General features: G+C 43.9%; 1 protein-coding gene across 1 annotated transcript; it reads right to left on the reverse strand.

The window, feature by feature from the left end:
- Positions 1 to 1,340: 1,340 nt before the first annotated feature.
- GIMAP4 (GTPase, IMAP family member 4) lies at positions 1,341 to 15,872 on the reverse strand. The gene is made up of 3 exons (XM_081287142.1): positions 15,861 to 15,872; positions 4,902 to 4,973; positions 1,341 to 3,257 (listed from the first exon to the last, which is right to left on the reverse strand). Exons 2-3 carry the CDS (start codon positions 4,957 to 4,959, stop codon positions 2,329 to 2,331), a joined length of 987 nt encoding a protein of 328 aa, XP_081143268.1. The 5' UTR covers positions 4,960 to 4,973; positions 15,861 to 15,872; the 3' UTR covers positions 1,341 to 2,328.
- Between the last annotated feature and the right edge of the window lie 763 nt (positions 15,873 to 16,635).

The following is a 16,635-nucleotide window of genomic DNA, read 5'->3' on the forward strand; positions in this document are numbered from 1 at the left end:
GACCCCCCACAATTGCCCAGATTTACCTGTGAGATATCCCCAGATAACCCTGGAAAGCTCCGTTTTTCAGTCATGCACCACCCTTCATCCCATTCTGCAGAAGAACATACATAAGAATGGGCCTCCTGATAGGATCTAGGAACACAGGGCAACACAGTACACCCACACCCTTTTTAGAAATCAGCAACTGGCGCAACAATCCTTTGGGACCTCTTCATAAACCCCATCAGCTGCTGGATTCTCCCGATTCTGGGACCTCTAGTTGGAGTCTCTTTATTCTGTGCCTTCCTTCCTTGCATTTTAAAATTCCTTCAAGAACAAATTAACAAAATCTCTAACTAAACTTTCAATCAGCTCCTCCTCAGGGATTACCAGCTACTTGCCATCGAGCCGGTGACATGCACATCCAGTCATCCCAAGAAACCTCCACCACGTGCTGAAAGATGAAGATACCAAATGACAGCTCCACCGAAGGGCCATCTCTACCCCACCATGCCAATGAAATAAGCCCTTGGTTTTCAGCTTTATGTTCTCATCTGCCTTCTCCTGGGCACAGGCTTTTCTACCAGCCCTACAGACTGGACGACATTAATGCTGTTTCTTCTCATAGCTGCAGGGCACATTCATGGACTTCTCCCGGAGGAAATCCATGCCTTCAGTGCATGGATATGGGGCCTCCTGGCTCTTCTTCCCCAACCAACTGATCTCCCTCCCTCCCTCTAATCGATGCCCCTACTCAGCAGGAAGTAGCCAGATCGAGTACGATGCCCCCAAACCAAAACAAAAAAGGGAGGAATGTTGGTAAAGATGGCGCCTGGAGCGCTTCTCTTTCGGGAGTTCAGGTCCATGATGCACTGAATGGTGCACGAACCATCACCTCCAATCCCTGTGAATGGCGAGAACTGAAGAAGTAACAGCCCACTTGCCCTGCTCCTCCTCATCCTGCGTTAAACCCATAAATATCAACACCCTGTTCGTGTTCGCTCTCTTACTCTCTCCTCTCTTACTCTCTTTTACTCTCCTTCTCCATCTTACTCTCCCTCTCTCTTACTTACTCTCCCTCAACCTCTTCTCTCCCCAACTTCTCTCCCCCCCCCCATTCAACTGGCTGCTATGGTCCTGCTAATAAAATCTCAGACAGGTAAAAAAAAAAAAAAAAAAGAAAAAGAAAAGGAGAAACAGAGGTGCCATGAGGGTAGGCCAAGTCTAGCTCCAAAATCATCTTGAACTATTACCAAAAAACTGAAAATCATCTCTGTTTTATTAGAAGTAGCAGTGGTATCTTCCAAGACAAAACAGAGTCCAATTCTGTATAAACAGGTGAGAACTGAGAAGTTTTATTAGAAGTACAGATAACCTGCCAAGCGTTAAGTACTCAAGGTGTGATGTGAAGGCCTGGGGTGGCAACAGTTAGTTGTTTCTCAAAAAAAGGACAAATCTGGTTACTCATCAAGTTGGTTAAGAAGGGATGGACAGAGATTCTACAGATACACCTGAGCATATCCAACATTGTGCACTTATTTGTTGAAATGCTGTCTTTCTCTCTTTCTGGCTTTTGGGGATCACTACTTAGTTGAGTTCTGAGAGAACTGTTTTCTAAACAAGTCCTTGTACCTCAAAGAGCAGATGATAAGGAAAAATTTGAGTCCTTTTATGAATCATAATTAAATAATTTGATGTTCACTGAGAAAGAATCATCTCCAGCTGTAAGATTGCCTAATGCAAACAAAGAATTAAGCTTTCTAACAAACTATGCAGGTAGGATATTGTTAGCACCCTAAAGGCAAAGATAAGTGTGTAGGAGCTATGGACAGAGAATATCTACCAATCTAAAACAATTTGAGGGAGAAAGTTTTACTAGAAACTAGTGGATACAGCTTGGGGTCATGTTCTTTTGTCTCCCGCATCCCTCTCTCCGTGTCTCTAAGGAAGAATTCTCTGGCAGCAAGCATCATTACTTTTTGCTTTTGAGCTTCACAACTTGAGGATTTGCCCCTCTCCTGCTAAGTCAAACATCTGCCTATTGCCAAGGGTGAACTTTCCTGCACTCCCTGGTCCTGAGAGCCTGGGAGACAGAAACTAGAGCACTCAGACTGCGGGGAGCAAGTCACATGGGGAGGGTTATCAGGTGATATGCAGAAAATACAAATGCATTTTTCTTTTTTTAACATTTTTTAAAATTTTTTAGTTGTAGTTGGACACAATACCTTTATTTAACTTATTTATTTTTATGTGGTGCTGAGGATTGAACCCAGTGCCTCGAATGTGCTAGTTGAGCACTCTATCGCTAAGTCACAACCCCAGCCCCAAATACATTTTTCTTTAAGTCTAGTCATCCATAAACAGACGGACGAACAAGGAAGCAACTTCCAAGATGTTCCAGATTAATTCAATTATCCAACTCTGGTTCTCGACCTCCACTCTGGCATTCTGCTGCCTCAAGGCATAGACAGACTCCGTTTTCTCTAGTGTCCTCTCCATTTGGCCCTTTCTCCTTTCCCGCTCCAACTCACTTTCCAGGTGTCTGATTTGCCTTTCGTACTCCTCTCTTATCTGTGCTTTCTCTCTCTCCAACTCTGCTCTGTACCGTTCTTGGACTGCTAGGACTTGATGCTGAATTTCCTCCTCAGCCCTCCGGTACATCTTATTGGTGAAGTATCTTCCCCCATTCTCCCTCACCACCTGCTGGACCAGGGTCATCAGCTCCACCCTCTGTGCCTCCTGCTCGGCTCCTGTCGCCTTGTTGTTGAATGCACAGTAGCGATGATGGAACGTGGCCACCAGCTCTTGAATGCCTTCCGGAGCTTGCTTTAAGTAATCCTGGAAATCGGTGCTGTCCAAGTCATCTTTCCTAGTGAACAAGAGAATCATGAAACTTCTAGCTCTGTCTCCAAACATTTGCAGGATCTTCCTTGTGGCCTTTTGCTCTTCCACAGTGTAACGGCCTAATGGGACCACCAGGACCAGAACATGAGGCCCTGGGGAGGTCAGGAGGACACAGCGAGCAATCTCCTTCTGTGTGTCAGCATCCTGTACCTCGGTGTCAAAAATGCCAGGAGTGTCAACAACGACGAGTTCACTTCCGTTCCACACACTGCACTTTTTCTCACAGGACTTAGTAACGGATTTTGATGAAATGCCAGATTTAAATGCTTTCTCTCCAAGGATGCTGTTCCCTGTGGCACTTTTTCCTACTCCAGTTTTACCAATTAATACAATTCTCAACTGGGAAATTCGGTGATCTTGGTGTCCGGGCCCTGGGACATCAAGGAAATAGACACAGAGTTAGAATCTACCTCCGACAGCTTCCCATGCTCTCTCTGTTGAGGCCAGCCTGTCCTCACAGGGTCTATAGATAGCCTTCTGCGCCGTTTCCATCCTGGACAACTGGCACATCCCTTGATCTCCCATTTTCACTCTCTTCTCAGGATTCCCTGAGCTCCTTACTGTGACCACATGTGGCTTCCCAGCCCACAGAGGAAGACATAAATGGTTTCAGAAGAGAACTATGAACTGCTGCTGAGAGCTATCCCAGCAAAGTAATTTAGGAAAGAACACAAAACTTGGCTTTGGAGCTTCTGCAGTGGGAGATTGATTTCCCAATTTATATTCCAACTGGAGCTTCCCAGTACGGAGCCAGTAGCAGGGTTGCACAACTCATCACTATTTTATGGCAAAGTTTCCTATGTTTGAGATCCAGAATCGGGAGAAGAAAGAAATATATTTCCAAAAGTTCTATGTCTGAGAACACAGGATAAAGGAAGGCAAAAGTTATCTAAGGAAAAATGTGGGTGGACATTCACATTGTTATTTCGTTAGCATCAGGGAGGAAGTCACCCTCCTTGGAATCTCCTGGGAGCACTGGCCTGCTGGTCATGGGCAAGGGGAGCAGGAAAATCACGGCAGGTGGAATGGAAGGGCACCAGCGCCCAGCTCCCACACCCCCCCAGTCTGCCAGTGTTGACAGTGTATGAATGGCAATCCATGGGCTGATTGCCCCACGCCATTCCCATCCCTGTGTGCACGCCTCTTTGGGATATGGATTTGCAGCTCCTCCCACTAAAAAGCAACTGATGAATCAAGATGGTCCAAGTGACATGCTTTGGACAATGCCACAATGGAATGCATAATTCAAGCAGAGACTCCAAAAGTGCTCCTGTACTATGGTTCACCTTCTCTGTGGTCCTCCTGCAACTGCTATGTGAAGACGCCTGGACCCGCCTACTTGAAGACACCTTGGCCTGCCCAAGAGCTTGTTAACCACACACAGGTCCATGAAGCTATCAAGGCCGAGACCCAGAAGCTGGCTCAGACCCGAGAACTGTCCGCCTCACCTTCAGAACCAACTAAATAGTTGGTGTTTTAGCTACTAAATTGTGGGCTAGGTTGATAAATCAGTTCAACTGACATAATCAATTTCTATGGGTAAAAGAGTAAGGGGTGGTTTGTGATGTGCTGAGTCAGCCTGTTGACTTTGTTGGTCGTAGGGGACCCCAGCAACAGGCAAATCAGGGACCTGGGGGAAGGATTGATTACTCCCACATTTCTCCTTCTCAATCCCCCTCCAGGCTGAGGAAAGGAGCAGAAGAGCAACAGAGAGGCCTCGCCCGCTGTTGTGCAGTGTCTGTGCTGTGGGAAGCAGGGAGTAAGAAGTGGCACTGAGCCCTGGATCTATGGGGGTCCCTTCCCGTTTCTCCCCGAAGTAGCTGTTATGGCCATCTCGGGAGGAAACGGAGAGGGTGGAGGGAAGGAAAAGATCTGGGTCAATGGAGAGAAATGAGGAGCAAGGCTGGGGACATTTCTCTCTTGTTGAAGTGGGGACTGGCCGTCAGAACCAGAGGGGTCCCCACCGCCCAGCCCTCTTCCCAGCGGCCAGGCCCGGGGCCCTGCGCACGTCTCACCATAGCTGGTCCCTGGTTTGCTGTGGTAGAAATCCACATCATGGTACTGGGCTGCCATTATGGTTTGGATTCCTGTAGATAAAAGAAGAAAATCGCACAGTGTGGGGAAGGCAGAGGGACTGCAGCGTCTGATCTGGCTGTCAGTGTTTTCTCCTGCTGTAAACCTGCTCCTCTGACGGCTCCTGACTCATTTCCAAAACCTCACCTCAACCCTCTGCTCTCAGATTCACTTCTAGGTCGTTCCATCACCCCCACCCCCAACACACACACAAACCTCAGCGCTTCCTGGGTGCGGGCTCCAGCCCGGCCCCTCTCTCCCTGGCGGGCTGCCCTGTGGGCCTCTCACCAGCCTCTGCAGGCTACAGACCCCCTGCTGCGTGTTCCAAACCTCTGCCCTGCACTTTGGCCTCATTTGGCTGTTCCATGGGCTTCTCAGACAGTAGCTGGCCAAAAGGGAGCCCGGGTCCTCCACCTCCCCCGGGATTCCTCTTCAGCCAGGGGTTCCCGCCAGACCCAGGGTCATGTCCTACTCTTCTTTCCTCACCTGCATCCGCCCGCCCCGAATCCTGTTGATTCTGGACCCCAGATCTCAGAACTATTCGTGTCTCTCCGTCTCCCTGCTCCTCCTCTGCCACTGGTTTGCACGTATCACTTTCCTGACTGATCACCTTGTCTTCCTTCCCTTTCCAATTCCACCAGTTTTAAAACTAAAATTTTACTTTTTTCTTTTCTTGCTTAAATCCCCGAGTTGCTGCCTACTGCCTTCAGAAAGCAGTTTAGATCCTCGGAATGACCCGGAAAGCCCTGCGTGATAACTTCCTTCTCTCCTAGCTTTAGCCACAGCGGCTCCTTCAACGTTCCCAGAACCCTCTGGATTCCTTCCAACATTTAGCCCTTTGCAGACTTTTTTTCTCCCAATTCAGACCAGTGCCCAGCTCATGCCCGCGGAGCCCTCAGGCCTCAGAAGTCTTCCACACCTCACCCAGCGCCATGGCTGACCACAGGCCAGCGCTGGTGAGCTCACTGGCTGTGGGCTCTAACTGTACTCCAGGGCCTTCTCATGTCAGAAGAGGAAGCTATTTGTAGGATGTTCTACTGCCCCCCCCCATAAGCTGTGTGATGGGAAGACCATATGTCACCCCCCTTTTCTCTGGGGACAAGCATAATACTGGACAAAGGGTGGTTCTCAATAAATGTTTGCTAAATAAATTGATCAATAATCCCTCAGCTTCTGGCCCCTCTCTGTTTGATCATTATATCCAACCCATGTCTACACTGTAAAAATGTCAGTTCCTTCCTTGATGGTCAGCTCTTGGTGGCATAGAAGCATGGTGGTCTTTTTTAAATGTTATCCTTCATTGCTACCTCTGAACATTTTGAAAAACTGTCACAGGTGCAGACTTGAGCCAGGACAGTTTCAAAATGGTCTTGTTAAGGACAAGGTCACCAGGCAGGGAGCCATAAATTATAGATTTGAAACAGAAAGTCAAGCACTTCTTTTTAAAAAAGGAAAAAGGGGGTAAGTGTGGGGAGCCATTCTGACACGTGATTGGGTGACTCCCGTTAAGGGCCTGAGGCACTCTGGCTGTGTCGGAGTTATCCCGACCCTTTCCTGATGAGAGAGCCCATCCGTGTGGGGGTGTGCGTAACCACTGACCCTGGAGACCCAATCACTGACCCTGACCTTGGAGTGCAGCCCCCCCTCAACCTTCATTGGATGGAATTCTCCCCTGAATCTCTTGTTTCCCCCAAATAAAAGGCTGATCCCCGGCGTGTTCGCTCTCTCTCTCTCCTGCTAGCCCAGAGTAATCCTCGCTGCCCTGCTGAGCGGCTGGAGGTAGGGAAACAGGGAGACCGAGCCGTCTTGGACCTAGCATTAAAATAAGGTACTGTCTGTGTGTTTTATTTTGATCTCTTCTAACTAACTGAATGCCAGAACCTCATTAATGAAACCACTGCGCAGGCCGCGTGGTAGAATTGGCGCCCAACGTGGGGCATTCTGAATTAGTTAGATTGAGTGGGAGCGCGCGCTAAAAAGATTAAGGAAAAGAAATAAAGAGAAAGGAAGATAAGGAAATAGAAATAAAGAAATAAAGAGAAAATAAAGGAAAGTAAGGAATAAAGAATAAACAAAAGAAAGAGGTGACATTTGGGTCACAAAAGTAATAAAGAGGATAAAGAAAATAACAAATAAGATAAGAGAAAGAAAAAAGTGACATTTGAGTCACAAAAGTACCAGGAAATATTGAAGGAAAGAGACGTTAATTTACTTAAAATGGGAAATTCTACTTCTTCGGATAAGGAAATGTATCTAACTATTTTAGACAGTATAATTAATCAGAAAGGAAAACAGATAAAGAAAACTCAGTTATTGCAATTCTTAAAGATTGTAGGTGAATATTGTCCTTGGTTTTGTGACCAAGAGTCTCCAAATTTACTTACTTGGGAGAAATTAGGAAGAAAGTTACAGAGAGTTTGTCTTTCTACTGAAATACCTGGAGGCATAGAGAATATACAGAAAACTTGGACGGCCCTAGAAATTTGTCTCTTTGAATACATGGACCAGAGTCCGTGGCCACCAGAAGAGCTTCTGAGAGGTATTCAAAGAGCCATTAGGTCTATTCAAATGGAAAATCAGCCTGAGGCTAAGTTAATTTCCTTTCCTTTGAGCCGTTTTAAAACAAAAGCGCTAGGAGCTAAAACAAAGGTTAGAAATGTGCAAGCTAGCCCGCAGACAGATTATACAGAACAGCATGATAAAGAAGAAGCATCTCTAATCTTGGAGAGCCCTCCAGAAGTGGTAACCAATCTTCCTGGAGAGGAAAATACAAAGGAAACTCCTAGCGGGGCTCAGGTTTCTTCTCAGCCACGTGAGTTAGAAACCCAAATTCCAAATGGCGATAGTACAGAGTCTGATAGCAGCTCGCAGTCTGAGGAAGAAGAATTAGACATAGAAACTCAGGACTTAGAGAGAAATTTTAATAGATTGCATTTAGCACCACCTGCCCAAGCTTTTAAAATTCAGCCGATACCTGCTAGAAGAACCAAATTTAACAGGTGTGCTGAATTAAAGATGACTTTTCTTACCCCAGTTCAGCAAGGTATTAAGAAGGCTCAAGAAATGGGGGAGGATACTACTGGTTTTCACCTCTTTCCAGTTTTTGAGCAAACTGATGAGCAAAATCAGAGAGTTAGAATTCATGCTGTAATTCCATTTAAAACTATCAAGGAATTAAAAAATGCATGTGAAACGTACGGCCCAAATTCGCCTTTTGTTCAGAGTCTGATAGAAAATATCTGCTCACAACCCCTTCCTCCTAGTGACTGGGTTTTTTTAGCCAGATCTTGTCTGAGCGGGGGAGATTACTTACTCTGGAAAACTTACTGGACTGATTTTTGTAATGAACAGGCAGAAAGAAACAGAAGACAGGGCATAGAAACGCCAGTAACGATGTTTTTAGGGACTGAAGATTTTGCTGATTTAGAAAGACAGTTAAATTATGATTTTGTAGTGTACAATCAAATAACTGATTGTGCAAAACGTGCCTGGAGGCAAATTGTCCCCAAGGACCAGTCCAATTTAGTTCTTACCAAAATCAGACAAGGTGCCAATGAGACTTATTCAGATTTCGTAGCCCGACTATATCAGGCTGCGAACAGGTCCATCGGAGACCCAGGAGCTAGCGAATTTATTGTTAGACAATTGGCTTTTGAGAATGCAAACAAAATTTGCCAAGATGTTCTCCGCCCCCATCGTAAGAAAGGAACAATTTCTGAGTATATTCGCTTGTGTTCTGACTTAGATTCCACTCAGTTGCAAACGGTAGCCTTAGCAACAGTATTAAAGGAAACTTTGGGGCCACAAAATTCAGTTCAGAAGTCCCGCAGCAAGTGTTACGTTTGCGGAAAACCCGGTCATTTCGCCTACGAATGTCGCCAACGCAAATTTAGGTTTAGGGCTCCATCTACTGGCGATAATAGATATTGCAGGACTCGGCGCCACGTGGTTGATTCGGGTGGCGCGGATGAGCCCGCCTTCTCGCCACAAGTATTTCCTCCTAGCGAGGGGACAAAAAACTTCCGTTCGGCCCCTCCCCGGGCCCAGAAACAATATGGGGAGACGTCGCACAGTGTGACGTCACTAGCGGCGCCGACCAGGACAGTCCGCGATTTTTACCGGAGCAGAGACATGGATCACAGACAGTTTTCTTAGGACCTTCAGAGACAGTTGAATTAGATCCTGAAACGGGACCAACACAAATCCCTACTGGGATTTTCGGGCCGCTTCCTGAAAATACTGTAGGTTTAATTTTGGGGCGTAATAATTTAAAGGGAGCTATTGAAGTAATACCTGGTGTGATAGATTCAAAATTTAAAGGGCAATTATATGTCACTGTAAGATCCAATTATGCCCTAAGACTCACCCCAAAGGATATTTTTGCTCAATTAATATTATTGCCTTGTGTCTCAGAAAGGCACCTGCCGGCAGATTCAGTTTCTAAACCGCCGGACAGAGTATATTGGTCCCAGTTAGTGCGACAAGAACGCCCTTTATTAAAACTTAGAATTAATAATAAAAATTTCCTAGGAATAATTGACACAGGGGCTGATAGTTCAATATTGTCCAGCCGATTTTGGCCCAGGCAGTGGCCTCTGCATACAGCCTCAGCTAATCTAGAAGGAATAGGAAAAATTTCACAGCCTGCTCAAAGTGCCAACTATCTCCGTTGGGAAGATTCTGATGGGAACAGTGGAATATTTAAGCCTTATGTGTTAGAGTCTTTACCAGCTAATCTATGGGGAAGAGATATACTAGCCAAAATGGGACTGCTACTAGTCACCCCAAATTCTATAAGGTCAGTTGAAGAAATTAATCAGAGGTATTTTCCTGGAGATGATAGGGATACCTTTCAGGAAGAATATCTGTTTACAAGCCAGTCTACACGACAAGGATTAGTAAATACTTCAGGACAAAATTTTTATTAGGGGCACTGAGTACTTCCCCGATCCTTAAAACAGCTGAAAAAATTACGTGGCTCACAGAAGAGCCTATTTGGATTTCTCAGTGGCCCATCTCAGGGGAAAAGCTTAAAATAATTCATAGATTAGTTGAGGAACAACTTCAAGCTGGTCATATTGAACCAACACTTAGCCCTTGGAATACACCTATTTTTGTTATTAAGAAAAAGTCAGGAAATTGGAGATTACTGCAGGATTTAAGAGCAATAAACCAGATAATTCAGCCTATGGGATCATTACAGCCAGGACTTCCCTCCCCCACAGCCATTCCTTTAGATTATAACTTGATGGTAATAGATTTAAAAGACTGTTTTTTCTCTATAAGGTTACATCCTGAAGATTGTGAAAAATTTGCTTTCACTGTCCCAGCAGTTAATTTTAAGGAATCTGTTAAAAGATACTGCTGGAAAGTCCTTCCTCAGGGAATGCGTAATAGCCCTACACTGTGTCAAAAATATGTTGATCAGGCAATAGATCCCATTAGAAATAGCTTCCCTGATGCATACATTATTCATTTTATGGATGATATATTATTGGCCCATGCTAATTCAGAAGTACTTTCAGAAATTTTTACTCAGTTAGAGACCTCACTTACAACTATGGGTTTAAGTATAGCTCCTCAAAAAATTCAAAAGGTATCTCCTTTTCAATATCTAGGTCAGATAATTCAAGGGAGTACAATCCGTCCTCAAAACCTTCAGATAAGAGTTAAGGAGTTACATACCCTTAATGATTTTCAAAAACTATTAGGAAATATTAACTGGCTAAGACCATCCTTAAAGTTAACTACTTCTGAGTTAAGTCCTTTATTTCAGATATTACAAGGAAATCCTTCTCCAACCTCTCCACGTCAACTAACTTTGGAGGCCAAAGCAGCCTTAAGGAAAGTGGAAATTGCAATTAAAAATGCACAGCTTACTAGAATAGATCCTAAAGAAATAATATATTTATTAATATTTCCAACTGAACATACCCCAACAGGAGCCATATGGCAAAAATTAGGAGTTATTGAATGGATTTACTTATCTCATTCCCCTCAAAAGACATTAATTCCCTTTCATGATTCTACAGCTCAATTAGTGATTAAGGGTAGAACTAGGATTTTACAATTAATTGGATCTGAGCCTGATATCATAATTATTCCATTTTCTGTTCAACAGACTAATTGGCTTTTTCAAACTTCTAGTTCATGGCAGATAGCTTTTGCAGATTTCCCTGGCCAGATAGATAGCCATTATCCTCGTGATAAGATTGTACAATTTGCATCATTAACATTACTTATTTTTCCAAAGATTGTACTTTCCCATCCAATAGAGGGAGCTTTATCGGTGTTCACAGATGGTTCCAGCTCTGGTAAGGCAGGTTTCTTCAGCCGTGTTCATACAGAGGTAATACAAACTTCTTATACTTCAGCTCAAAGGGCAGAACTTCAAGCCCTGATTTTGGCCTTAGATTATTTTTCAAATGAGCCTATTAATATCTATTCTGACAGCTTATATGCAGTCAGAGTTACCAAAAATATTGAAACCTCAGTTATTGGGTTTACTTCATCACAGGAGTTATTTGAATTATTTCATAATTTACAAAAGACAGTGCTAATGAGGAAGTACCCATATTTTATTGGACATATCCGAGCACATTCTAGCCTCCCTGGACCCTTGGTTGCAGGTAATGATAATATTGATAAATTAGTAGCTTTTTGTCAACAGATGTCTTCATATGACTGTGCCCTAGCTTCCCATTCCTTACATCATCAAAATGCTTCTAGCTTACGTAAAAAATTTAGTATTACCAGAGAACAAGCTCGTCAGATTGTAAGCCAATGCCCTAAGTGTGTTATTTACACTCCATCTCTGCCATCAGGGGTAAATCCCCGTGGTTTAAAACCAAATCAAATATGGCAAATGGATGTAACTCATATTCCTCAATTTGGTAAGCAATGTTATGTGCATGTCATAGTGGACACTTATTCTAGATTTATTTTTGCCACAGCACGTACTAAGGAAAATACTCAACATGTAATTTCTCATTGCTTAGCAGCTTTTTCTGTTTTAGGGTGTCCTATGCAGATTAAAACAGATAATGCTCCAGCTTATGTAAGCTCTGCTTTTCAACAATTTTGCCAAGAGTTTCAAATTAATCATAAAACAGGAATTCCTTATAACCCCCAAGGTCAAGCCATTGTAGAACGAGCTCATTTATCTATTAAACTTCAATTACAAAAATTAAAAAGGGGGAATAAGATAATGACTCCCCAAAATAGCCTTAATCATGCCTTATTTGTTTTAAATTTTTTAAACTGTGACACAGAAGGTCACACAGCTGCTGAGAGACAAATGTCTCCCTCGGTGACAGGCCCTTTAGGCAGAGTTCTGTGGAAAGATTTACAGACTGGTCAGTGGAAGGGCCCAGATCCGGTAATATCGTGGGGCCGAGGGCATGCTTGTATTTTTCCAGAAGGTGCTTTTCGTCCTATCTGGGTGCCTGAACGTGCTATCAGACATGGAGGAGATAGAACCCAGACTCAAGCGACAGAGGATAGACACGGAGGAGCCACAACCCAGAAGGAGGAGATATCGGAAAAAGATGAAGAAAGACCAGATTGAACCAGCCGAGAAGCTGATTTCGTGGAAAGATGTGAAGAAATTGACAACCCAGGCTTCCCAAATACTTCGACGCCTAGGAAAGAACAGGACACCAGTCTTGATGGTAGCGACAATAATTGCCCTACTGGGCTGTCAGGTAAAAGGGAATCAAGTAGACACTTATTGGACATATTTCCCAGATCCACCCCTGGTACACCCAGCTGTGTGGACTGGAGAATCTATTCCAGTATTTACTAATGACTCATTCATGATGGGAGGATTTACAGATGCTCATATTACTCCCAATCATGTGACTAGATTTAATTATTCTGGCTACAGTGCCCAATTACCTTTATGTTGGTCACATGATAAACATGCTGGCTGTCTAAAAGTATCATTTGAAGAAAAGACAGCGATTGGTAAACCTAGACTGACAAATAATTCTATTTATGGAGACTTAAAACCTAATACTAGATCAGTAATTAAGATGGGACTTTCCCATAACAAGCCAGTCATTTCTGCAAAACCTCCACCGGTACCCCACTGTCCAAATAGTTCTACAATTGAAATTGGCACCTTTCCAAAATGGATGGATTGTGTAAATACCTTTCCTGTACAACATAAGGTGTCTAAAGCTAGTGGGTATATTTTAGACTGGTCTCCAAAAATTAATAAGAGACAATTACGAAGAAATTCTGCTATGACACCTGCAGGATTTGTAAGTAATATTTTGACTTATAGTGAAGGAGGCATTCAAAGAGATATTTGGCGTTTAATTGCTGCCTCAAAATATTTACATTTTACAGACAAACCTTTACCAAAATTTGTCGGCAAGAACTGTAAAGAGGGATCTTGCTATGGCTTAAGAGCCTGTGTCCAATCTCCTTATGTTTTAATTATTGGAAATGTAAAAGTTAGATGGATAGGTGATAGATATTTTGTTACTTGTAATAAGTGCAACCTAACCAATTGTATTTCTAGGTATAATGGAGGAAAAGGAGTGCTGATACTTCATCAGCCCTCTTTTGTTTTATTACCTGCTAATATTTCAGAGCCATGGTATGCTGATGCTGGTTTACAAGTCCTGCAGCAAATTCATGCCCAGCTAACAAGACCTAAACGTGCTATTGGAGTCATAATTGTTGGTGTCTTAGCACTGGTCTCATTTATTGCCTCAACCGTCTCTGCATCTCTGACATTGTCTCAGAATATTCAGCATGCAAAATTTCTTAATAATTTAGCTCAAAATACTTCCAAGGCTCTGCGTAATCAAGTAAATGTTGATGAAAGGATTGAGACTAAGTTAAACGCCTTAGAGGCGACTGTTATTAACATTGGTAATGAACTTTCAGCCTTAAAATTTAAGGAAAGGCTTAAATGCCATGCTAATTATAAGTATGTATGTGTTACAGCTGCCAAGTACAATGCTTCTCTCTGGGATTGGGAGAAGGTTAAAAACCATTTATTAGGTATTTGGCAAAATAGTAATAATAGCTTGGATATTCTGAAACTTCATCACCATATCCAAGACATTCAAAATAATAGAGCTGATTTTTCAGATCCTTCTTCTTTGGCTAATCAAATATTGAAGGAGTTAAATGGATTCAACCCTGGAAATATTCTTAAACACTCCGCTTGGTACATTATTGGATTATTCTCTTTGCTGTTAATTCTCTTTTGTATTGTAACTATAGGATGGCGAGTCCTCCAATCAAGAATCCGGGGACTCCAGAGAGTGAACCGCCGCCTCATTGTTAAGAATAAAAAGGGGGAATATGTGGGGAGCCATTCTGACACGTGATTGGGTGACTCCCGTTAAGGGCCTGAGGCACTCTGGCTGTGTCGGAGTTATCCCGACCCTTTCCTGATGAGAGAGCCCATCCGTGTGGGGGTGTGCGTAACCACTGACCCTGGAGACCCAATCACTGACCCTGACCTTGGAGTGCAGCCCCCCCTCAACCTTCATTGGATGGAATTCTCCCCTGAATCTCTTGTTTCCCCCAAATAAAAGGCTGATCCCCGGCGTGTTCGCTCTCTCTCTCTCCTGCTAGCCCAGAGTAATCCTCGCTGCCCTGCTGAGCGGCTGGAGGTAGGGAAACAGGGAGACCGAGCCGTCTTGGACCTAGCATTAAAATAAGGTACTGTCTGTGTGTTTTATTTTGATCTCTTCTAACTAACTGAATGCCAGAACCTCATTAATGAAACCACTGCGCAGGCCGCGTGGTAGAGGTAAGTATACCTTTATTCTTTAGGAATAGAGAGGAAAAAGTTTCCTGTAAACCTGGAAGAGAAATCATAGAACTTTTAAAAATAAGCTGAAACCACAGAGTTGATTTTGGTGATTGGTATTAGGAGTGGATATAGGAGGCCAGCATTAGGAAAACAGAGGGTTTCTGGCTGTTTGTGTTTTGTTTTGGGTACCGGGTTGAACTCAGGGCCTAGAGGCACTTAACCACTAAGCCACATCCTCAGCCTTTTAAAAAATTTTTTTGTATTTTATTTCAAGACAGCATCTCACTGAGTTGCCCAGGCTGGCTTTGAACTCCTGATCTTCCTGTCTCAAGCCTCCCAATTGGCTTCTCCACATTTGGGATTATAGGTGTGTGCCACCACATCTGGCCTGGGTGTTTCTTAAGGTCCTGCTTTCCACACATGGGCTCTCTAATGCTGCTCTACTGACCCTAATCTAAATGCAAAACTAGGGGAAAGTGCTTTTGTGAGTGCTGATCTTGTGTAGCTAAGTTCTCCTACTCTGCCTAAAGAATAAACACCCATCAGTCCCAGCTTCTCCTGAACTGCAAGTCACACAGGAAAGCATACCCCTTCTCCCCGCTCCTAGGGAGAGCTAATTTCTGGCTGAGCCCAGGAAGGGACTGTCTCTGAGGCAGCAGGTCCCTAGCAGGCAGCTCTGAGCAGACAGTTAGTGGGGTCACAAGGCCTCTGATTACACAGCCTCTGATCCTGACCTAGGGGTCAGTTCTGGGGAGCTGCACACCAAGCTCTGCCCTTTACAGGTATCAGTGTTCTTCCCACCAGCCCCTCAGGGCTAATTGGGTCCACTCACCCGACTCTAACCCTGGAACAGCCAAGTTTATTCATAAATTCTACAACCAGGGCAGGAATAATTTATTTGTAAGACAAGTATCCTCTAAACAGTAACCCCTGAAAAAGACATCAATTTGTAAGGCTCAGCCTTCAAAACAGATTACAACCTCAAATCAGCAAAGACAGGAAACAAGAAATATATTCTGAAAACAAGTTTGCCAAGAGGTTTAGGACAAAGAGCCAATAGAGAGGTCCCCTCCCCACCAAATTTAACATTTTCCTCCCCCCAAACAGAACCGCATTCCCTTACCTGGAAAATCTGGGTCTTGTACCCTTTTCTGATTTTGCAGGCAATGCTAAGCCAGGATATTGAGGAGGAGGAGGAGGAGCAGAAAGGAAGTGAGGGGAGGAGCTATCTAAATTTGCTTGTGCAAGGGACCTGCACACCTTATTCCTCAATTGCACCAACAGAATTTTCTGTAATGATGGGATTGTCCTGTGTTGTCCAGTCCAGAAACCATGAGCCACATCTAGGTACTGAGTACTTAAAATGTGAAAAGTTGTGATTGCAGGGCTGAACTTGAAATTTTGTTCCGCTTTCATTCATTAATTTCAATAGTCACATATGCCTAGTGGCTATATGCTGAACCTCACAAAGACTCTGCATGGGTCATGTTGTACAATTCTGGAAAAATCTAGATCAAAACCAGAGAGTTGCTAGTTATTCTGAAGGACCCCTGGGTTCCTGGATCTGCTGCTCAGAGCAGCAGGCCTCTGAGCCAGCATTTGCTCCTAGTACCTCAGTCCTAAGCACTGATGTGAGAGAAGGAACAAAATCCTGTTTTCAGCCAGGCATGGTGGGGCACGATGTAATCCTAGCTACTCAGGAGGCCGAGGCAGGAGGGTTGCAAGTTCAAGGCCAGCTTCTGAAACTTAGCAAAGCCCTAAGCAACTTAGTAAGACCCTGTCTCAAAATATAAAAGAGCTGGGGATGTGGCTAAGTGGTTAAGCACCCCTTGGTTCAATCTGAGTACCAAAAAATTGTATATATATCTATATCTTTTTCCATCCTTTTATTTTTCTTT

The sequence above is a fragment of the Spermophilus citellus genome, assembly GCF_964194105.1.
Source record: "Spermophilus citellus genome assembly, chromosome: 3".
NCBI lineage: Eukaryota > Metazoa > Chordata > Mammalia > Rodentia > Sciuridae > Spermophilus > Spermophilus citellus.

Coding starts and splice junctions, on each gene's coding strand:
- GIMAP4 (XM_081287142.1), bottom strand. CDS start 4,959: ATGGCAGCCCAGTACCATGATGTGGATTTCTACCACAGCAAACCAGGG. Junction 3,258..4,901: donor CAAACCAGGGACCAGCTATG/GTGAGACGTGCG, acceptor TTGATGTCCCAG/GGCCCGGACACCAAGATCAC.